Source organism: Geotrypetes seraphini, chromosome 16, assembly GCF_902459505.1.
Source record: "Geotrypetes seraphini chromosome 16, aGeoSer1.1, whole genome shotgun sequence".
NCBI classification, from domain to species: Eukaryota; Metazoa; Chordata; class Amphibia; order Gymnophiona; family Dermophiidae; genus Geotrypetes; species Geotrypetes seraphini.
The window spans coordinates 34,467,851-34,491,554 of NC_047099.1; the positions used below are offsets into that span (position 1 = coordinate 34,467,851).

Sequence of the window (23,704 nt, forward strand, 5' to 3'; positions counted from 1 at the left end):
CAGCCCAGGGTGGGTAGTGTTTTTATTTTGGGTTTTTTTAATGAACCAAGAGGGGCTGAGGCAGAACGGGGGCGGAGACAAAAGGTGACCGCCCACCTTCCCTCCCTTAACTGCGGGGACAAGGCCATTCACCGCTTACATTACATGAGTGATTTTTATTCCACCATTACCTTGCGGTTCAAGGCGGACTACAGAAGAGGATTTCTGGACCTGCCCGGAGGTGTTACAGAGTAGAGCGGGTTGCTTCAGAGGATTGAAATGTTTATACGGTGTTAGTTAGTCTTCATGGATTTCTTGGATAGCAGGGTTTTTATTTCTTTACTGAAAGTTTTGTAGTCTGGGATCGCGATTAGTAGATTGGAGAGTTGGTGGTCTAGTTTTGCGGCCTGTGTGGCTAGAAGGCCATCGGACAGTTTTTTTCCGTTTGATGTCTCCGATTGGAGGGTTTGTGAATGGCGTCTGGGTTCTCCTGTGTCTGGTTGGGGTAGTTTGGATTAGGTGGTTGTTCAAGTAGGCTGAGCTGCCACCATTTATTAATTTAAATAATAGGCATTTATTAATTTAAATATTTAAACACTTCCTAGAGAGGTTGGCTAAATCAATTTAATATAATCTATATACATGTATTTATGTCGTGTTTTATGTTTATCTTTTGAAATATTACCTTCCTCAGAGTCTAGTTTTCTGGGCTTCTGGACTTTCTCTATTTATATCCCTATTGTGGTCAACCTATCGTATTCCTGATTGGGGGAGGGGGTGGGAGAGGAAGGAGGGGTCTAGTCGACTGTCTCCTCTACGTTGTTTATTGGATAAAGTAGTCTGTGAAGAGGATGGTCTTAATCCCTTTCTTGAATTTTCCGATGTCCTTTTCTAGTTTTAGTTCTTTCGGGAAGGCGTTCAACCACCTTGGAGCCATCAACGAGAACATTTCCACTACCCCCCTCCCCTGATGCTTTTGTATTCGATATCTCAGGGAATTTACAGCAGGTGATTTTGGCTCGAGAGCAGCGCGCGTGTTGATGTGTGCTGAAGTAGTCTGGCCGCTACGTAATGTGGTTCTGAGAGAGGAATGATTTTGTGCGTCAGCAGCAGATCGTGAATTTCACCCCGCTTTCAATCGGGAGCCAATGTAACTCTTTCTGTAGCGGGGTGGCACTCGTCTTGCCTCGATTTTCCCAGCAGAAATGTTGCTGCTGGCGTTTTGTACCATTTGAATCTGTTTAATTGCGTATTTTGGAATGCTCAGTAGGATTGCATTGCAGTAGTCGAAGATTGACAGTACCAGGGTTATTATTACGTTGGACATTGCTCGATGGGTGAGGTAGGGTTCTGACCCAGTAGAGTTTGCCATATGCGTTTTTCACAATGCGTTTGATCTGTGTTGTCATGTCTAGGTTTGGGTTCAAAAAACAAAAAGGAATTGACCCCGAAATATCCACAAAGAAGAAAATCCAGAGAAAACCAAAAAAACTCTGTGGAGTGACGATGTTCCTAAATGGACTTTATTTTGAAAGTGTCAAAGTTCCAAAGGTCCACTGAAATCATCCACATAAAATAATTTCATCCACATAAAAATAAATCATCCACATAAGAGCCTTAAAGGACCTAGTCCGCTAGGGATACAGGACCCAACACGGTCTGCGTTTCGACAAAAAGTCTTCTTCAGGGGTCCCTGGGGGGGGGTCTTATTAAGGTGAGTACGTGGGAAACAATTGTGTGGTGAGCTGGAAGCAAGCAAGCAGTGTCTCACTTCCGGCTCACCACACAATTGTTTCCCACGTACTCACCTTTATAGGACCCCCAGGGACCCCTGAAGAAGACTTTTTGTCGAAACGCAGACCGTGTTGGGTCCTGTATCCCTAGCGGACTAGGTCCTTTAAGGCTCTTATGTGGATGATTTATTTTTATGTGGATGAATTTATTTTATGTGGATGATTTCAGTGTACCTTTGGAACTTTGACACTTTCAAATAAAGTCCATTTGGGAACATCGTCACTCCACAGAGTTTTTTTGGTTTTCTCTAGGTTTGGGTTCAACCATACTCCTAGGTTTCTCACCCCATCCACTACCGCTCAATGTTGGTTAGTATCTTGGGCTGTTTCCTCCCCATTTGTTAATGTAATAGGGACTTTAACATCCTCCAGTGCAGCTTTGTAAAAAGGGGAGGGGGGGAAGAAATATTTGTTGTGTTGTAATGATATCTGAAACTAGTGAACCAAACTTTTAACCAAAATAACTAGTGCTGCATTTTGATTAAAATTTTAAGCATGCAATTAAAGGAATATTTTTCCTCCCCACCGAGCTCTTTGTGAATCTGGGCAAGTCACTTAGGGCCCCTTTGACAAAGCCACAGTAGCGATTACCAGCACGGCAAAAGCAACGCGCCCCATAGGAGCTGAAAGGGCTGCGTTGCATCTGTTGCGCGGGACTCATTACCACAGTTTTGTAAAAGGAGCCCTTAACCTGCTCAGAGTTACAAGGCGATGCAGTAGGGGGCGGGGAGGTTATAAAAAAAAAAAACAACCCAACATAAAGTTTAATCGTGATTGCAAATTTTAATTGAAATGCAGCCCTAGAAAATTAAAGAATAAAAAGTAATGAAAAGAAACGCAAAATACTGGAGCATGACGGCGAGACAAAAGGCCCATCCAGTCTGCCCATCCACAGCATCCACTATCTCCGCCTCTCTTTAAGAACTCAAAAGAATGGCACTTACGTTCGGTCTCTGTAACGGACCCACTGGAGGTGATGGTGCTGAGGGAGGAGCTGCCAGGGTACACTGGGAATGCGCCAGTCAGTGCGGCAGAATGGGAGACCCAGGCCGCGGGATCAATGGGCTGAATGGGCTCATCTAGAGAGAGAGAGAGAGAGACTAGGAAGAATTCTGAGTTTCGCCAAAATACAGAAAACTATGCCCTACGGCCATCTGATCAGCCCACACGTTTCTATTGTATCTATGGGCGCACAGGTCCTCCCGATTCTATAAATGGCGCCGTTCGGCGCAGTTATCAATCAACTGCTAGCCGTCATGCACAGAACTGCGCCAAGCACCGCCTAACTCAACTTGAACTCCGGTAGGCACCGGTTTATTAGGCCGGAGTTTTTCTGCCACCTAACACTGCCACCTAAATCCTATCAGGCCTATTCTCTGCCCGTGTCCACGTCCCGTTTACGAGGTGAGTGCGGGTAAGCGCCACGCCAATTTCTGCGCAGAATTTTTAATTGGCTTCTAATGCCGCTTTCAATCATCGCGCCATTTAAGCCAACTTCTGCACGGAATTTGGCCAGGCTCCATTTGAAGAATCGGAGCCACGTCGTCTTGGTTTGGAAGCCTCGTTCCCCCCCCCCCCCACACGCACAGTTCTCTACTTACTGCGAGGTAGCGTGAAGTATCCTTGAGGCGACGGATCCCAGCACTTAGCCACGGTCAAAACGATGGGACTGTAAGTGACAGAGAACAAGTGAAAACCATATAAGATTCAAAATAATTCAGATAGTCTCCCCAACCGCCCACTTCAACGCTCCCTAGCGCCAATCAGGCATTCTTCTCCCAGGCCCAGCAGTCGGAATAGCACCTTAATACCCATCCAGCGGCCTATCGCCGTCTCCCGCAAGATGCAAGACAATCGACAGTCCCCGCGTTAGAAAGGAAGGAGAGGGCTCGCAGGCTTAGATTGCGCTCACTCACCCCGGCTTGTGGACAATCTCTCGCAGCACCCTCACCGCATCGTCATTGCTCATGTTCTCAAAGTTGATGTCATTCACCTGGAAGAGGAAACCAGGTTAGTCCGCTAGGGCAAGCGAGCGAAGACGGGAAATGCCTCTAATCCCAATTAGCTCACGCCTTCTTAAGGGGCAAGTTTGGGTACCAGGTCAAGAGGTCCTTCTCACCTTGGGCTCTGAATCCCCAACCCTATATGCCACGTCTTTCTGTCTAAGTTAGATTGTAAGCTCTTCTGAGCAGGGACCCTCTATAAATGTCAGCCCACCTCTTTGAGAGTGCTTTCGACTCCTAACTCCTCTCACCTTGGGCTCTGCATCCCCAACCCTATATGCCATGTCTGTCTGTCTAAGTTAGATTGTAAGCTCTTCAGAGCAGGGACAGTCTATAAATGTCAGCCCACCTCTTTGAGAGTGCTTTCGACTCCTAACTCCTCTCACCTTGGGCTCTGCATCCCCAACCCTATATGCCACGTCTTTCTGTCCAAGTTAGATTGTAAGCTCTTCTGAGCAGGGACCCTCTATAAATGTCAGCCCACCTCTTTGAGAGTGCTTTTGACTCCTAACTCCTCTCACCTTGGGCTCTGCATCCCCAACCCTATATGCCATGTCTGTCTGTCTAAGTTAGATTGTAAGCTCTTCCGAGCAGGGACCGTCTACAGCTGTTTTGATCCGTATCTACAAGTTGCTTTGTTTTAAGATTTTATGTATGTAACAGTTTTGTACACCGTTGTGGTCAAAAACGGTATGGAAAATTTTAAAATTAAAATCCAAATGTACAGTGCTGTGTACGCCTTTCAACGGCTATATAAGTGATAAACAGTAGTAAAGGGGAGGCAGTGCCTGCACCAACTCTGTCCCCTCTTTCCCCCTCCCGAGAACCAAGCCCTCGCTTCTCCTTCATCCTGCTCCCTTCCCTCCCTTTTCCAGCCGTCCGGATCCTTTCAGCAGCGGTCAGAAGAGCTCTTCCAGCCACCACAGCACAGGTTGGCCAGGCAGACGGTGGTCGGTCCGCAGCCCTTGCTCTGTGACCACGTCCTGGGCAGTTAATCTCACCAGATTAGTTAAGGCAGGAAGCGGGTGGTTTGCAAGTTTTGGAGATTACCCTGGTGCCTTTCCTCCGACCCAAGCTTCTCTACAGAGGAAAAACGCACAAGAAGCGAAGCGGCTCCAGTTTTGAAAAGGTTCTGGGCCACCCAGATTAAAGAACGTAGTTTACGATTATTTGCAATTAGAAGGAGAAAAGGCATTAGATACAACACCTGCTTATTGTCTTTGTTGGAGAGCAGTATAAAAGGTCAGGATAGTTAGATCTGGTGGCAACACATATGTTCGCTTTACAATTTCTGAGATGTAGGATAGAAATGCTTAGAGGAAAAGAAATTTTATAATTGTCTTATAATTGTAGCTAGTCTTATAGCCCGTTACATTAACAGGTGCTAGAATATATGTGTGTGTGTCTGTCTTTTTTTATTTTTCTCTCTCCTTAGCCGCTTTCTGTATTTCTGTCTGTCATTTTTTTTTTTTTCCTTGGCTGTCCACTACCACCCCTTGCCTGCTCCCCCCTGTCCATTCTCCCTTCCTTTTACCTCCCCTGTTATTAACGGGTGCTAGAATATATGTGTGTGTGTGTGTCTGTCTTTTTTTTATTTTTCTCTCTCCTTAGCCGCTTTCTGTATTTCTGTCTGTCATTTTTTTTTTTTTCCTTGGCTGTCCACTACCACCCCTTGCCTGCTCCCCCCTGTCCATTCTCCCTTCCTTTTACCTCCCCTGTTATTAACGGGTGCTAGAATATATGTGTGTGTGTGTGTCTGTCTTTTTTTTATTTTTCTCTCTCCTTAGCCGCTTTCTGTATTTCTGTCTGTCATTTTTTTTTTTTCCTTGGCTGTCCACTACCACCCCTTGCCTGCTCCCCCCTGTCCATTCTCCCTTCCTTTTACCTCCCATCACTGCTCACCTTATCCAGCAGAAGCCCTTCTCCCTTTGTTTTACCTCCCCCTGTCCATCATCACCTCCTTCCTGCTCCCCCTGTCCGGCAGTAGGCCTGTCTTCATTTTTCTGCCCCCCTCCCTGTTCATCAGCATCTCTTCCCCTGTCCATCAACCCCTTTTCTGCCCCTCCATTTCCGTGTGTTGCAGCATTTCCCTCCCACCCCACTTCCCTGTGCAGTATTTTTGTCCCCCCCCATACCTTCCTCCTGAACTCCATGCCCTACTTATGTTAAAATGCTTTCCGGGTTTCTGTATTTTTTTTTTTCCTTGGCTGTCCACTACCACCCCTTGCCTGCTCCCCCTGTCCATTCTCCCTTCCTTTTACCTCTCCTGTGTCCTCCACCACCCCATCACTGCTCACCTTATCCAGCAGAAGCCCTTCTCCCTTTGTTTTACCTCCCCCTGTCCATCATCACCTCCTTCCTGCTCCCCCTGTCCAGCAGTAGGCCTGTCTTCATTTTTCTGCCCCCCCTCCCTGTTCATCAGCACCTCTTCCCCTGTCCATCAACCCCTTTTTTGCCCCTCCATTTCCCTCCCACCCCACTTCCCTGTGCAGTATTTTCCTCCCCCCCCATACCTTCCTCCTGAACTGCATGCCCTGAACTAAAATGCTTTCCGGGTTTGACTGCCGCGGCCTGCAGCCATGGCCAGCAGCCGCTGCGGCCGACATCAGACTCGGGCCGCTGCGGTCGACATCCGCCTGGGGGGGGGAGGAAGAAAGAGAGAGAGCTTCGGGCGGCCAGCAGCCGCCGACAGCCGCCGCGGCCGACATCCATCTCGGGGGGATGGATAGAGAGCTTCGCGCGCATGCGCACTCCCATCTGCGGTGACTTTCAGCTCACAGAAAACGGACGCACGCGATGGGAGTGCGCATGCGCGGCCTAGCGTTTTATTATATTAGATGATGATATTATTGCTTTAAAAACTTGTTGGAAATTTCGGGGGGGGGGAGGGGGAACAAGGTGAATTATTTACTGTTTGTAAAGATTCTGGGTCGCCCACCCGACCATAAACACACACCTCTGCCCGCGATTCAAGTTTCAAGTTTATTACACGATTTGATATGCCGACTTATCGAACCGTCAAATGCTGGACTCTAGTGCCACCTGTGACCCATTTAGGCATGGAATGAAAACTATACAGGCACGTGGTTTTTTTTTTGGTTTTTTTTTATTTTGTTACAGGAATTGAGTTTATGACAGTCGAAAGTAAATTGTATAAGGATTTTACCTTCTTATTTCTTATTTGTTCTGTCACTATTATGTCTGTTTTTATGTAACCCGCTCAGAACTGTGAAATGTGGCAGGATATACATTTTTTTTAAATAAAATCAATCAATCTCCTAGCAGTAAGAGCTATATTTGCGCTCATAACAGAAAGCTAAACTTTTCGCACTGTGCTGCGGCCAATAAAATTTTTAAGTTTAAAAAAAAAAAAAAAAAAAGTTTCTAATGCAAACTAAGCAGTAAAAAAAAAACAAAAAAAAAAACAAACACAAAGACCCAGGACTGTAGCACAAAAGCATTTTTTGCATTAAAATTAAAAAAAAAACAAAAAAAAAACCTCCCACATGAGCGATACACCACTCGAAAAAGATAGCTAGCAAGCCGGCACACGTGAAAATGAAAAAAAAAAAAATGGTTTCAAAAGGATTCGTAGGGCATGCCAAGAAGCGGAGAAATGCGAAGCTCAGAACTGTTCGGCGTCAATACTACCCGTTGACATAGTAAGGGTAGGAGGCGCCCCACGCGCTCCTCTCTGCGTCACCGCTCCTTCCCGCCCCTCACTCCACACTCGCAGTCCCCCCTCATAGCTATAAATCTTCGCCAGTGCGAGTGGCTTCTCTAGCATGCTCCTCGCGCCAGCTTTGGATTTCCCTCTGCCGTCACTTCCTGGCCCCATGACCTGAAAGTGATTCAGAGGGCAACCAGGCTGGCCCCAGCGAAGATCTACAGAGGTTACGGGGTGGATGGCACGAGAAGGGCAGGACGGAGAGATGCCGGCAGCCCCACGGTGCCACCGATACTACCAGATGTCCCCCAAACGTGGGCCGAGACATCTCGAATGCCCTGTGGGAGGGGGGAGGATTTACTTTCCTTGTGCCAAAACCTTCAAGCCTTGCTATGTGTGTGTGTTGGGGGGGAAGGGGGGGGTTAGCTCAAGCCCACCTGTAGCAACATATCCCCAGGCTCGATCCTGCCGTCTGCAGCCACGGCGCCACCTTTCATGATGGAGCCAATGTAGATCCCGCCATCCCCGCGCTCGTTGCTCTGCCCCACGATGGAGATGCCCAGGAAGTTGTACTTTTCTGCAAAGAGGAGAAAGACGGCGTCAAGGCGTTGGCCTTCCCAGCGCCAAGAAAAATCCCCCTTCTCCTGAAAGGCTTGGGAAGAAGAGGGCGAGAAACTATCCCTTTTACCCCAGACATTTTGAGAACGGGAGGGGGGGGGGGGAGAGAGGAGGATTTCACCTGCTTCAGAGAAAGGTCATCTTTGCTCAGAGTAGGGTGAAATCAGGCAACATTTTGACAATAACACCACAAAACTCAAAAGAAAATTGTAGGTTGTAGAAGGCTAAGACTACATGAGAAAAGTGCTTATCTGGGTATAAGCCAACTGCTTTTTTCTGGGGTCAGCATAATTTTGTCAGTGCACTGTGGAATGGTCTACAGATGCACAGGCTGTGTTTCATCTTCCCTTAAATCGCCCCAGAAAAGCAAGCTGATCAGGTAGTGGCTGGGCTTTGCGTTTTACCTTTTACAAAGACTCTACGGTTGAAATACAGCGAGATTAATGCTTTAAAAAGGTTTTTCTTCCCTCTTGACACCCCCCCCCACCCCAAAAGATTTTTTATTTCTTCACACCTCTTAATATATCTTTACAAATCATGATTTGTAGCGTTCCTGGAGCAGGGTTAGAACTCGTCACCTAAAAGCGGAACCACGGATCGTCTTCCACTGCAGCTCCCACGAATTCAACCGCCCCCCCCAGCTCCCCCAAATGCTTCCCCCCTTCCCAGCTTCCGCACGAGGGCGTTTTCCCTCTCAGTCACCCTGCCCTTCCCCCCCATTTCTTACCCATGTTGAGGGTCACGGTGATAATATTAAGCGACATGGTGGAGTCAGTCACGCTGCTGAAGGAAGAAGTCTGAAAGACAAGAGAGTGTTGAAGGGAGGGGGGGGACAAAAAAAAAAAAAAAAGGAAGGTCAGGTGAGAGACGATTCAAGCAAGACACCCTCACTGTAGCGTCACTCCCCTTTTCATTTCCGGCAACCATCAGGGACACCATTACCCCTTTCGGCTGAAAGAAACTCTTCTCCTTGCAGAACTGGCAGTACCTCCACCCCACCGCCATTAAAATATAGGGCAATGGGTCAGAAATGTCCCCTCTCACCCCCACCCCCACCCCCCCAGCCTTACCCGTTCCAAGCGTGGTGGTCGCTGCTTCCGTCTGCGGCGGTGACGTTTCAGCAGGCGAGAGGCGCTGCTCTGCTCCGTGGAGCTGCTGAACCTACAACAGATGAGGCAAAAAAGGTCGACTGGACTAAGAGCCGGCGCCAAGGAACAGGAATTCACCACAGCGAATAGAAACCTCACTAGTTAGGGTTCAATTAGAGAATGGCCCAGGAGCCCTCAATCCATCAGCGTAAGTGACTGTTCTGCTTGGGCTCATATCCTGGCCTTCTGGGTGAATGTAGCTGTTTAACTTTCTAGCATTTTTTCCAAAATATATAGACTAAAGACAGCAAACATTTATTTTACCTGTCCTTTTAATGTAGTGTCAATAGCATGCCCCGACGGGGCTTTTTCAAGGGTTCATAGAGGTTCTTAGAGGGTTCAATTATAACAAACATTATCGACACCCTAAAGACGGTGTTTCAACTTAAAATCAATTGATATAAATAATTCCATCACTTATTACAAATATATATCGTTGTCACCATTAAGAATATTGTGCAAAACATTGAACCTCATCAAATATTAAAAATACATTAATAAATGTATACCTCATTGATTAATAATCATATAATATTAAAATAAACTACATGGATACTAATAATCAACGAAAAAAACCACAGTATGCTTAAATCAAGAGAAGAGACAAAAAGTAGAGATTTCTTTTTTTATAAAACTTCACCTACTTCTTTCTCGAATAAGGAAGGAGGGGGGAAGAAACCATTTTGGCAGCATTAAGATCTACAGCCTGTATCAGAATTGGCATCCCTGGGACCCTGAGTGTCCATGAAACAGACAAGCTGATCCAGAGAAGAATGGGCTGGAGTAAATGTGGTGGGGGGGGAGGGTGTCTCTTGGCCCCCTTACCTGCTCATTGTGTCATCATCTTCCGAATCGCACATACTGGTGGTCTCAATTTCGCTGGTGAGCAGTGTGGAGGCGCTCTCATAGCCAGCCATGTGGCGCTCCAGACGAGACTGTCCATTCAACCGGTGGCCGCCTTGGAAATGAAAAGAAAGTGAACAGGACTAGATCTGGAAAAAATAGGAGGGGGGGGGGGAGAGAACAGGCACTACAGGGATGGAGGACGCCTACCGTGCTCACCGCCTTCCCTGCGCCGTGGCCTCTCGCGCCGAACCGACACCATGGACTCTGTCTCCGTGTCCTGCTCCAGGTTTTCCCGAGTGCCGGAAATGTTTGGGCTGCAGAAGAAAAAGCGGGATATGGAGTTTTGCAAACACACACACCGGGGAAGGGATTAAGGCCTGTGGCATATTAAGAATAACCCACCACTGCCCGCGTTGTCCCTCAAACACGAGAAACTGAAGCAAACGCTTCTTGTTTTCTTAGCATTAGGAATAAACCTTCGCACGTATCCCTTAGCCAAATACAAACTCTGGAAGAAGCAGTAATTCTGAATATCTGATAAAACCTTAGGCCAACGGAGGGCAACCTTTGCCTACAAAGGGCCAAACGGAATGTCAGTACTAACCCTAGTGGGCCACAAAATCACGTCATGTCGGAATCGACAAAGCACAGAGCTCCGTCGACCTTCTGCGATAAACAAGACTTAACCTAAAAACGATGGAACCCGCTAGAGTGAGTAATCTGAAAATAATTGTGAAATATAGTATTTATAATCACCACAACTCTGATTAATGATGTTTTTTGCATATATTTCCCGTGAACTCAAAAGCGGCATACGTCCAACACGGCTTACACCGAGACCCAACATCTCAGCCTCACGTAAAATATCCTTCCCAGGAAAGATCTGGTCCATAAGTACTTTTCTGGACCCCCCAAACCATTGAGCGGACTGGTCCTTCCCTCTTTATCACAAACTAGCTTGATTACCACCATACTTTCTAACGCAGGCCTGACACGCACATATACCAGATGCCTAAACTCAATCAAAAGATGGCGGTAAAACTTATAGATGGGGTGAAAAGTCTCAAGCGTTCATTTCAATGCTCACTAGCGTCTACCATATTGGCTTGTCACTCTTGTTACCCATTCCCTACTGTACGTAAGAGCATAAGAGCTGCCATATTAGGACAGACTGAAGGTCCACCAAGTCCAGTACCCTGTTACCGATAGTGGCCAACCCTGATCACAAGAATCTAGCAGAAACCCAAATAGTAGCAACACTCCAGAGCTCATATTGTGATGTCATAATGCCTCATTCCATCAATGCCTAAGAACCAACCTCATCAGTGATGTCACAATGGCTTGAATGTTCTTACTTGAGCCAAATATAGGACAAAAGAGTGGCTATACTGAGATAGACCGAAGGCCCATCAAGCTCAGTATCCAACCCAGGTCACAAGTACCTGGCAAGATCCCAAAAGAGTAAAATAGATTTTATGCTGTTTACCCCACGAATAAGCAGTGGGTTTTCCCAAGTCCATTTTAACAACTTCTTATAGCTTTTCTTTTAGGAAATTATCCAAACTTTTTTTAAGCCCCGCTAAGCTAACTGCTTTCACCATATTCTCCAGCAATGAATTCCAGAGTTTAATTACACGTCGCGTGAAGAAATATTTGCTCCGGTTTGTTTTAAATCTACTGCTTGGTAGCTTTATCGCATGCCCCTCTAGTCACAGTATTTTTAGAAAGTGTAAACAAAGCGATTCACATCTACCCTTTTCCACTCCACTCAGTATTTTATAGACCGCTATCATATCGTCCCCGAGCCACCTTTTCTCCAGGATGGCGAGCCCTGGCTGCTTTAGCCTTTCCTCACAGGGAAGTCGCCCCACTCCCTCTTGCTCTTCACAAGATAATTACCACATATCCCTCCACTCATAAAGATCAGAGTTAAATTGACACGACGCGTCGTCTCTTGCTGGGGATTAGAACCTGGCCTCTCCCTCAGCCTAGCAACTGCTGCAGATACCCCATCTTCACCACCAGATTTTAGCATTCTAACCAGACAATGACACGGTGACAAAATTCATCACCGTTCCCGTCCCCGCAGATAATCCCATGCCATTTTCTAGTGTCTATTTCAACCTCGGTCCTTCTACACCAGCATTCTTCAAAGCAAAGCTTGCGGGTCAGTGGTTGTGGCCATTCATACTCTGATTCTTATGGGAGCCAAGGATAATGAAGCCATTGTGACATCACTGATGTGATTGGCTCTTAGGCACTGGTGGAATGAGGCATTATGACATCACAATATCTGCTCTGGATACCAGAGACTGTCATTCTGTAGTGTCTATTTCAACCTTGGTCCTTCTACACCACCATTCTTCAAAGCAAAGCTTGCGGGTCAGTGGTTGTGGCCATTCATACTCTGATTCTTATGGGAGCCAAGGATAATGAAGCCATTGTGACATCACTGATGTGATTGGCTCTTAGGCACTGGTGGAATGAGGCATTATGACATCACAATATCTGCTCTGGATACCAGAGACTGTCATTCTGTAGTGTCTGTTTCAACCTCGGTCCTTCTACACCAGCGTTCTTCAAAGCAAAGCTTGCAGGTCAGTGGTTTTGCCCAATTATACTCTGATTCTTCCCTCTCTCTTAAAGAATGACATGAAGATGGTTTCCCGCGGTTATCCGCGGGGACAGGAACGGTGATGAATTTTGTCACCGTGTCATTCTCTACCCCTGTCCCCCCACCTGCATCCGCTGTGGTCATGTGTGGATTCCAGCACTGGCACTTGGGGCTGGATTCACTAAGGACACCGCTCGTGCCCCGACCACTTTGCGACCCTATAGTTCCCCGACCCGATTCACTAGCCTTGGCGCCGATCAACCTCCGATCCGCGCAGGCAAACGAGGCGAAAACGGCATGTAAAGTAGGCAGGCAGCGATTCGCTACACAAAATCTGGAACACCGGCTGGGCTGGCCGATCAACAAAGAAGTGACTGTGCCGGGGACCAGTCGCTCACGTCCTTCCCGACCGCCCTCTCCTGCTCTCTGCCCCGACTGCCCTTTCCCGCAGTGCGAGCCCATGGTTTTTTAACCTGCAGGTTTAAAGCGAGTTAAAACCACTGGCTCGCGAACCAATAGAAAAAATAAATAAATAAATAAAAGTTTGCAGCTCTGTAAGCATGCACAGACCATCCACAGGCAAAGAAGACGGTCTGCAAATGCATCGGGATCGCTATTCAGCGATCCGTGCGGTCGGTTGGGGGCGCGATTCCGATCGCTCTCATGCTTCGGGAATCAGCTCCCCGGCCACGGATCGGATCGATACTTTTTTTAATTCAACTTTAGTGGGAAAAGGCTCTGAACTGTGGAACTCTTTGCCGTCAAATATCTAAATTATAACGCGTGGAGTTATGCCGTCTTATGCTGTTAACAAAAATTTTACATTGGACATATTTAAGAAACTTGTTTGTATTTCAATTATCTGTATTTCGCCGATTGTCCAGCCTTCTTCTGTGTAAACCGCCTAGAAATTGTTTGATTATGGCATATTTGAAGAATAAAGTTATGATATAAGTTTTATGTATTCCATCTGTGGTTATTTAGAAAGTACTTTTGATTTGTTTTCAGGATGTTGTTTTTTTTTTAACTTTAAAAATGAACGTCTTAGGTTTTTTTTTCTTGGATATTGTTTGTATATTGCATGGGAGGGTTGATATAAATCCAGCCTAATACTCTTACAGGTTAGGTGAAACGTATATGCTCAAATTAAATAACTTACGCTTAACCACCTAGGCAGAATATCAACTAAAAACTACATCAATCAATCAGTCAGTTACTTTGACTGTCAAGAAGGAGCTCAGAACAGTCTTCAGCAGCGACCGCTCACCTCCACACAACCCTCATGCATAACCCATGCAGATCTCAGACAGCTTCCATCCACCACGCCCTTCCACCACTCCCGACTGCCACACTAGCTGAAGAGCCCCTGCTCCTCTCCAAAACTCACTGGAAGGACGGAGGCCGCGAGTCGCCGATGCCACTGGTGCGCTCCGCAGGAGGCGGCGGAGGAGGGGAGGGCTCAGGCCTAACCTCCACTGGTGCAGGTGGTGCCGGTTCAGGCTGGGGGGTCTCCGAAGACACCAACTAGAAACAAAAACAAGAGCAAGCGGGAACATCTTGGGGTGATGGAAAGACCAAGTTCTTCAAGGTAAAACAGAAGTAAGAGAGATTAATTCTACCCCGCCCGTACCTACTAACATTTATTCCATCACCACCCATCCCTGCAATTCATCTCTTCCGTCCCCACCTGTTCTTGCAGGTACTTCCTTCAATACCTCGCCCAGTTTTATTTACCCTGTTTCTTCCCAACCCCCAACGGCCTCTAGTCTCCTTCCTGGACATTACATCCACAGTTTTGGGGGGCAGTATTCACCATTTAACCAATGAGCGTTCCAAGCCTCAGTCTGGGCATTCTAAGCCTCATTTTGGGACTCCAATAGTGTGTTCCAAGCCTCGCTCTAGTAACACCAGAGATTTCTGACCACATTCCCGCAGTAAACCTTCTTTCATCCCCTCAGGAATACCACAAATCCAGAAAATCAGACCTGCGGGATTCCTGTGATCCCCATTCCCATCTCTAGTGCACATGTCGATGACAGAATTATGCATGTTCACGCATGTAACATGTGCCTAAATGCATGCAAGCAGCCCATTACAGAACTGCCTCAAAATGCCCCCTGCTGGTAAAAGTCCTCAGGCCTGAATCCAACAGATGGGAAATATTTAAGACAGGTTTATCAATTATATAATTAGGGCTACATATTAATTGCGATTAATCCTAGCCTGAGGGAGAGAAGGATGAAGGGAGGGACTAGGGCACAGAGGACTTCCCAGTTTGAGTTTTGAACCATATAATAATAACAACTTTATTCTTATATACCGCCAGACCTTGGCGGTTCTAGGCGGTTTACAAAAAAAGAAAGCTGATTATCAGCAAATTTGTACAAGTCATAAGAAATACATAATTATAATTGATAAAAACCATTAAAAAACGTAAGTTACAAATCTATCAATTAATTGTGTCTTTACTGATTTTTCTAAAAGAAACACCTGAAATAATTTTACCAGTCATTCATTTTGGCCGCCTGAAAAGCGAGAGTTCTATCGAGAAATCTCTTTAAAAAAAAAAAAAAAAAAGGATTTTATTCTACGATATATGCAAATAGATGAACTCTCCGTGTGGGCTTGTTGGAACAGTCCAAGGAGAAATGAGAAACAAGGTAAGCTGGAGACATACCAGAGACTGATTTAAAACAGATACAGGCAAATTTAAGTAAGACTCTTACCTCCATCGGCAGCCAGTGCAATTTTTGGAAATGGGGATTAATGTGCTCCCATTTTTTCAGACCACTCGTAATTTTTTAAAGATTTTCTTATAGGCGCCCAAGTAAATTATATTACAGTAGTCGAGGATACTTAATGTGGATGACTGAACTAATAGACGGAGCGATACTTCATCAAAATATTTCTTCGTGGTGCTTGGGTCATTCACACAAGAGAATCCCTTCCTAGCCAGGCCCCAAACTGCTAATCGCAAGTCAGCATGCTGACATGTTCAACCAAGCAGATTAATGAAGGAGTCAAATGCAGTTAAAAGTCCTTGCTGAGCGGAGGAACAGATAAAAGAGCCATCCACGGGTTGCGTGTTATATACCGCTCTTCTATATAACAACAAAACAGATTACAAATCTAGGGAACAGACATAAGAGATGCCCCCTGTTTACGTCCTGGTGCGATACTTTTGTCTCCAGTTGATCCCTGGCAATCCTTCACAACTTGGAAGGCTGGTGCAGCTTACCCATCAAGAGCAGTGGCCAAAAAACAGCCGGGCATTAACATGGGCTCCGATGTAGAAAATGCATCGTTGGCCACAGACGGGGACAAAGGAGGCAGAGGTTCTAAGCAGAGGAAGCGGTGTTTATTTGAAGACCCGTGTTTCGGCAACACGCCTGCATCAGGGGGGTCATATATGGCGATCTTGCACAATGAGTGCTTCGTGAGGAAGAGTGTGGTGTAGTGGTTAGGGCTTGAGGTTGCGGGTTCAAACCCTGTACTCCTCCCCGTCACCCTGGGTAAGTCGCTTAATCCAATAAAACAATCCACAAGGAAAGAAAAATACCCCACGAACAGACAAGGCAAATCAAAGGAGGAGTGGGGAAGGGACTGAACACATCAACCCAAGGAACAAATACAATTTTATAAGCAAAAATAAACATTAAATGAAATCATATATGTAAAACCAAGCCTTATAAAAAAAAAAAGTCCAAGTCTTGTGGATTTAAAGGACCCAACATGGTCCATGTTTTGGCTTCTGTAGAAAAGCCTTCCTCAGGGGTCGGCCCAGTAGGCGACGCTCAACGAAAGACTCTTCCAATGACAAGGCTTAGAGGCTGGTGAAAACAGGATCAATAAGGACATATAAGCCGTTTCATTTTTGATGATATGCAGATTTCCATGGCGTCTTTGGCAGCTTATAAGCCCTTTTCACCATTGGAAGAGTCTTATAATACAACAGTACTTGTTCCTTGGGTTGATGCGTTCAGTCCCTTCCCCACACCTTCTTTGGTTTGCCAAGTCACTTAATCCTCCACTGCCCAAGGTACATTAGACCGATTGTGAGCCCACCGGGAACGATAGGGAAATATGCTTGAAGCATCTGTACGTCAATCACTTTGAGTGTGGTTGTTTAGCTACAAAAAGGTGGTATACAAGTCCTAATCCTTTAATTTCCCCTCTGCCAACTGGAAAACATTAAAAATTAAAATGACAAAAGCTGCTGTACAAATGCCGTCATTCTAAAAGTGAAAGTGACTTTCTGCTCCACTTCCTGGACTTAGAACCTCCAACTCCAGCCCCTTATGCTTTTTCTCCAGCAACTTTTAGTCTGCGATGCCGATCCTCTCTGCTCTGCGGATTGCTTCTCATGCATTTTCTACATCGGAGCCCATGTTAATGCCCGGCTGTTTTTTGGCCACTGCTCTTGATGGGTAAGCTGCACCAGCCTTCCAAGTTGTGAAGGATTGCCAGGGATCAACTGGAGACAAAAGTATCGCACCAGGAAGTAAACGGGGGGCATCTCTTATGTCTATTCCCTAGATTTGTAATCTGTTTTGTTGTTATATAGAAGAGCGGTATATAACATGATACCCGTGGATGGCTCTTTTATCTGTTCCCCTCTCTGCGTTGCCGATCCTCTCTGCTCTGCGGATGGCTTCTCATTAACCTAGACATCCCTGCACGCCACACCCAAGACAGCCCAAACACAAGTCTCACCCAAGAGACGACTCTTCCATTGAAACACGGCAGCTTGGCATTGTCATCCGAGATCTCCTCCTTCACAACCCTGTAGAAAAGAAATTGTTTATTGTTTTATCGCGAGCTTCTACACCGGTACTAATGACTGGGATGTCAATTCAGAGCAGTTTGCATGAACTTCTGTAAAGGCGCTACAACACTTGAGCTCTACACAGAGTTACAGGGGCTTCTGTAGTGGTGTTACAACAGAGAGTTATTAATAACAGCATCATTATGGCATAATTAACCAATCATCCTACTTATGTTACCGCGAATAACTTGGAGCAGCAAGCAGTGATTTCTGGGGCTTGAATTAGGCAAGCATGCTGGGAAGAAGCCTTTCTCTCTATGGATGCTGGGAAGCAGTGATTTTCAGAGGGAATGGTAAGCGATAAACTTTTTTTTTTATCGGTACAGTAAAAGGAAAAAGAACTTTAGTGATGATGTAATTTTTGGAGGCGGAGTCAGCATCCGAAAAAAATCGCGAATAAGCGCATCCGCAGATACGGAAACCGTGAATACGGAGAGAGAAATGTAGTATGAAAAAAAGTAAAATAAGAAAATTTTAAACACACACAAATAAATAAAGTATTATTAGTAAATGTGCTCAGGCCCCCCCCCCCCCACACACACCGGTCATATGACGCAAAGACCAATGAGTTAACCCTTTCAGGACCATAAGGATCGTAGGCCAATTTTTGTGGTTTTGACGACATTTTTATGGTAAAAAGGGCTTGCAGATGCCAAAAAATTGATTTTTTTTTGTGAAATATCATTATTTTTATTTAAAAAATCACACTTCTGGCTTATGGACAGTGTGGCAAGTGAATCTTCTCGTCAATCTAGCAACGACGCTAATGAATGAATGTCGGAACCAGTTTGTTTACATAAAGGCAGTATCATATGGAATCCGTACATATCAAATTTAGAACTGTAGACTATCCCAATCAAAATTTATAGGATTTTAAAGTTATGGGACAAATATGTCCCTTGGTCCTGAAAGGGCTACAGGACTATCATAGCAACATTCCGTCCGTATCAGATTTTTGGACTATGAGGACTTTTACGTTTATCGGGAAGGGGTAAAACGCGGACCTCACGGGATCTAAACCCGCACGTCCTTAAAACTCTGAGGTCCACGCCACTTGTAGCTTCTGGCTCTGACAGACCTCGATGACAATTTAGCGCTGACGGATCCGTTCTCAGCGTAGGGAGAGAAAAGTATTAGGATCCGTCAGCGCTAAAATGTCACCGAGGTCCGTCAGAGCCAGAGACTAAAACCATTCCCCTTAATGAAGTTTGGCAGAAAATCTCTCCTGCAAAAGATACCAGTGGCGGGGACCCGGCCCAACCCTCCGGGCTCTATAAACATTCAATTATTGCCTGCACAGTAGCCGCGCCACTTTTAGTCTCTGGCTCTGACAGACCTCAGTGACAATTTAGCGCTGACGGATCCTAATACTTTTCCCTCCCTATGCTGAGACGGATCCTTCAGCGCTAAATTGTCATCGAGGTCTGTCAGAGCCAGAAACTAACTACAGGTGGCACGGACCTCAGATTTTTAAGGATGTGCGGGCTTAGATCATAGAAACATAGAAACATAGAAAGATGACGGCAGAAAAGGGCCACAGCCCATCAAGTCTGCTCACTCTACTGACCCACCCCATTAAGTCTGAGTGCTGATGACTTAGTTCCTTAGCTCGACCCTCGTAGGGATCCCACGTGGATATCCCATCTATTCTTAAAGTCGAGCACGCTGGCGGCCTTGATCACCTGCCTAGGAAGTTTGTTCCAATGATCCACCACCCTTTCCGTGAAGAAGTACTTCCTGATGTCACCACTAAATTTCCCTCCTCTGAGTTTAAGCGGGTGCCCTCTTGTGACCGAGGGTCCCATGGGAAAGATCCGCCAGGTCCGTGTTTTACCCCTTCCCACGTTCATCTCCCTGTGTGTTTGGAGACAGCAGACCACCGATACCATCATAAGAAGATCTCTGGCGTTCAGATAAGCGATTATTTGCTTTATCCCTCGATGGCACTCTTTTCACTGGCACGCGATTGATTTTGGATAGATAGTGTGAGTTTTGTCACTTTGAAAACATTATTTTTTTTCATCATTATACCCCTCTCCTACGAAACCGCGCTAGCGTCTTTTAGCGGAAGGCCGCTCTGAACGGCCCACGCTGCTCCCGACGCTCATATAAACTCAATGAGCGTCGGGAGCAGCGCGGGCCATCCAGTGCAGCTCTCTGCGCTAAAAACTGCTAGCGTGGTTTCGTAGAAGAGGGGTTATATATCTGATGCTATATTTTAACGGCATCGATTAACCAATTTGGAAGTCCTGATAAGGACGGAATGCTGCTATGATGGTCCTTTAACTCAATGGTCTTTGCGGCATGTGACCGGTGTGTGGGGGTGCCGAGCACAATATTTGTTTCTTATTTGTTGTTTTTTGTTTATTTTATTATTACTTTTTCATATTATGATATAGCATTTTTTAATTGAGTGATTTTTTTTTTTTTAATGCCGAGGTAATAATTTTTATATTCCTCGTTATTGTTTTAAATTTTGGAATCGCAACTAATTGCATGATTAGAGGTATGTTATTCCCCTTACACTGCAGTTCCTTAAGACTCTAAGCCGGGGGGGGGTCAAAGTCCCTCCTCGAGGGCCGCAATCCAGTCGGGCTTTCAGGATTTCCCCAATGAACATGCATGAGATCTATTCGCATACAATGAAAGCAGTGCATGCAAATAGATCTCATGCCTATTCATTGTGGAAATCCCAAAAACCCGACTGGATTGCGGCCCTCGAGGAGGGACTTTGACGCCCCTGGCTTAAAAGATATCCCCAGCAGATCTCTCTTGTGTTCAATCAAGAAGTATCAGGAATCCAAGACAAGCCGTGCCTAGGAAATCATTTTTAAAACCCTCTACTGCCCAGAGTCACAAAGGGTTGCAGTGAGAAAAAATATAAATAAAACAAGTTTACATTTATTAAAATTCTTTGCTATACTGCTTAAACTTTAAACAAAGGGGTCCAGAGAAGAGCGACGAAAATGGTAAGAGGTATGGAAAACCTTTCGTACGCCGACAGGCTAGAACAGCTGGGGCTGTCCTCCCTGGAAAAGAGGAGACTTAGAGGAGACATGATACAAACTTTCAAGATCCTGAAAGGCATAGATAAGGTAGACAGGGACAGATTCTTCAGACTGTGGGGAACAACAAGTACAAGGGGGCACTCGGAGAAACTGAAAGGGGACAGGTTTAGAACCAATGCCAGGAAGTTCTTCTTCACCCAAAGAGTGGTGGACACATGGAACGCACTCCCGGAGGTTGTGGTAGGGCAGAAGACACTACAGGGATTCAAAGAAGGTTTGGATAAATTCCTGAAGGAAAAGGGGATTGAGGGATACGGATAGAAGTAAGGATAGGTTTTTTTTAGGGCAGGGAACACTTGACAGGTCATGGACCTGATGGGCCGCCGCGGGTGCGGACCGCTGGGTGCGATGGACCTCAGGTCTGACCCTACGAGGGTCAAGATAAGGAAATTGGGTCATTAGGGCATAGACAGGGGGTGGGTAAGCAGAGTGGGCAGACTTGATGGGCTGTAGCCCTTTTCTGCCGTCATCTTCTATGTTTCTATGACCTAGCGGAGGCATTGCTTATGTTCTTATGACCAAAGAGTCTTCTTTTCTCAATTCTAATCGGCAAGTTATTCCACAAGACTGGTACTAGATAGAAAAAAAAAAAAAAAGCACTGCACATCATCCTTTTAATCACGCAATTAAAATTGTAATCAAAATGCAGCCCTATTTATAAGCATAAATGGATTCAACTTGAACAATAAGATGTCGAAATCCAAAATAACTAGGATTTCGGAATAAATTCCCACCTCTCCCAGTTCGGCCCCAACCTCATACACCAACAGTACAGAAATGTCACTTACGATACAGGCTGAGGTACAAATGATTTATTTGCAATATTTTTCATACCATGATAAAGGAAAGAGATAAGAGGTCTACCAAAGTTTAGTTTCAGTTATGGTTTAGGTTTCGGCCAAAAGGCTACAGCCATGGTTTCAGTTTCATCTGAAACTGACCATGTGTTTTCAGTGGAAACACAAAATGTGTGCTTTGGAGTTCTTCTTTTTTTATCTCCCTCCCTTCCCCTCCAAACAGGAGTTGCCTTATCCCCCCTGCCCACATATAGGTGCACCCCTTAGGTATATCTTACAATCCTTGGCTATCTTTGGGTGAAGTGAGGGCCAAAGTGATCCCCCAGGCACTCCTGCTCATTCTAACTCTGCTATCAAAATGGCTGCCATGACCTCTAGTGGCAATCTCGCAAGACTGCCACTAGAGGCCACAGCAGTCATTTTGAGAGTAGAGCTGATAAGGGCATTGGTCCTACCCTGACTACACCAGAAGGACTCCAAAGTGGTCTTGGGGTGTGGGGGAGGAAGCTACTTTGTGACTCTGTGTGTGATGTACAGGCAATCCCCATTTTACCAACATCTGACTTACATCAGACTTGTACTTACGAACGGGGATCCTGCTCTACCTTCGGTGTCCCAACACGCCCCTCTCCCTCCCTCCCGAATCCCAATGTGTCCCTCCCTCTCCCTCCCAGTCTCAACGAGCCCCTCCCTCCCTCCTTCCATTCTGTGCCCCAAGTACGTGCCTCCCTCCGGCAGGTATTTACCTTCTGGCCGGCTCCCTCCTCCTTCCAGCTGCAGTCATTTCCCTGCACAAAGCTGCGGGTAGCGGCTGAGCTGGAAGCCTTCTCTCTGATGTGGGAGGAGCTTCCTCCGACATCAGAGGGAAGACTTCCGGCTTAGCCACGGGACGTACATAGGAGCTGCTGCCTGTAGCTTTGTGCAGAGAAACAACTGTGGCTGGAAGGAGGAGGGAGCCAGCCAGAAGGTAAACACCCGATGGATGGAGGCACATACTTGGGGCACAGAATGGAGGGAGAAAGGGCACAAACTTCAGACAAAGGAAGGAAGAAAGGAGCGAGGGGGGCATGAACTCGGGGCACAGAATGGAGGGAGGGGAGCATGAGCCATAAGATGGAAGAATAGAGGGAGGGAAAGAGATGCTGAGTTGAGGGATGGAATAGAAAGAGAGAATTGGGTGTCAGAGAGAGGGAAAGAGATGGTGCACCTGGGGAGATGAAGAAAGAGGAGAATTATTGGACTTGGTGGTGGGAGAGGTGAATGGGAAAAGAGAGACATGAGAGGGAGTAATGTTGGATGTGGTAGAGGGAGAGGAGTGAGGTACAGATGAATGGGGCAGAGAGAAATGAGAGGGAGTAATGTTGGATGTGGTGGTGGATCGGGAACAGTAGGATAGATGGAAAGATATGCAAGAGGTTTAAAAAAAACAACGGAGCCCGTTCTTAACCCAGGGACTGCCTGTAATTGCAAGTAATACAGCTATGATCTTGCATAGTAATTCACAAGGCGAATAAATTTGGGACGATATGCTCCTTAGGAAATAGCCTTTCTGTAGAGATACGACATCAGCTGTCACTCTGAAGCTTTTGGTTTCAGTTTTCATCAGGTGACGTTCGTGTGTGTAGAGGTCATTTTGCTTGGAGGTAAAATATGGTCTTTCATTATTTAAATTATTATACGTATTCCGGCTCAGGTACTATGAAGGGCCTTCAATAATTCATGCGTATGAAAGAAAGTAGCAAGCATGTCGAAACAAGTCTGTGCCATGTTGTGACATGTCTCAAGGTTACTCATGCACAGTTGCCGCTCAACATTCGAAAAGACTACTGGATTTGGAGCACTGTTCAATGATAACATTTCTCACAAAAGAAGGGGAAACGCCAAAGGAGATCCATGAACGCATGGCTGCGGTTTATGGCGAGTCTGCCCCATCATCCTACGAAGTAAATTTTTGGAGCAAGCAGTTGGGTAGAGAGTCCACTGAAGATGACCTACACACTGGACAGCCTGTGGAAGCAATTTCTACAGAAATGTGCAAGAAAGTTGAGGATTTAATGTCAGACAGACGACTTAAGGTTTCCCGAATAGCTGAAGAAATGGGCATCTTAGCAGGTACAGTTTGGAAAATAATTGAGGAATAGTTGGGCGCGTCCAAGATGGGTTCCAAGAATGTGCCAGAAGACCATGAGGCTCCAGTGCTGTCAGGAGAACTTGGAGATGCTCCATGAAGACCAAGTAAAAATTATGTCATCGTTTGGTGACTGGAGATGACACTTGGGTCTAACACAGAGATCTTGAGTCCAAACTGGAATCAATGCAGTAGAAGCACAAGTCATCCTCCAACCC

At 46.0% G+C, this 23,704-nt stretch overlaps 1 protein-coding gene across 1 annotated transcript in view; it reads right to left on the reverse strand.

The window, feature by feature from the left end:
- The window catches only part of DVL2 (dishevelled segment polarity protein 2), a 36,914-nt gene that overhangs the window by 8,712 nt on the left and 4,498 nt on the right, over positions 1–23,704 (reverse strand). The window contains exons 2-11 of the mRNA XM_033924648.1: positions 17,382–17,451; positions 14,056–14,192; positions 10,262–10,368; positions 10,034–10,166; positions 9,131–9,221; positions 8,788–8,857; positions 7,880–8,019; positions 3,689–3,765; positions 3,374–3,441; positions 2,717–2,851 (exon numbers count right to left, since the gene is read on the reverse strand). Coding sequence (XP_033780539.1) covers positions 2,717–2,851; positions 3,374–3,441; positions 3,689–3,765; positions 7,880–8,019; positions 8,788–8,857; positions 9,131–9,221; positions 10,034–10,166; positions 10,262–10,368; positions 14,056–14,192; positions 17,382–17,451 — 1,028 coding nt within the window. The remainder of the gene's footprint in view (positions 1–2,716; positions 2,852–3,373; positions 3,442–3,688; positions 3,766–7,879; positions 8,020–8,787; positions 8,858–9,130; positions 9,222–10,033; positions 10,167–10,261; positions 10,369–14,055; positions 14,193–17,381; positions 17,452–23,704) is intronic.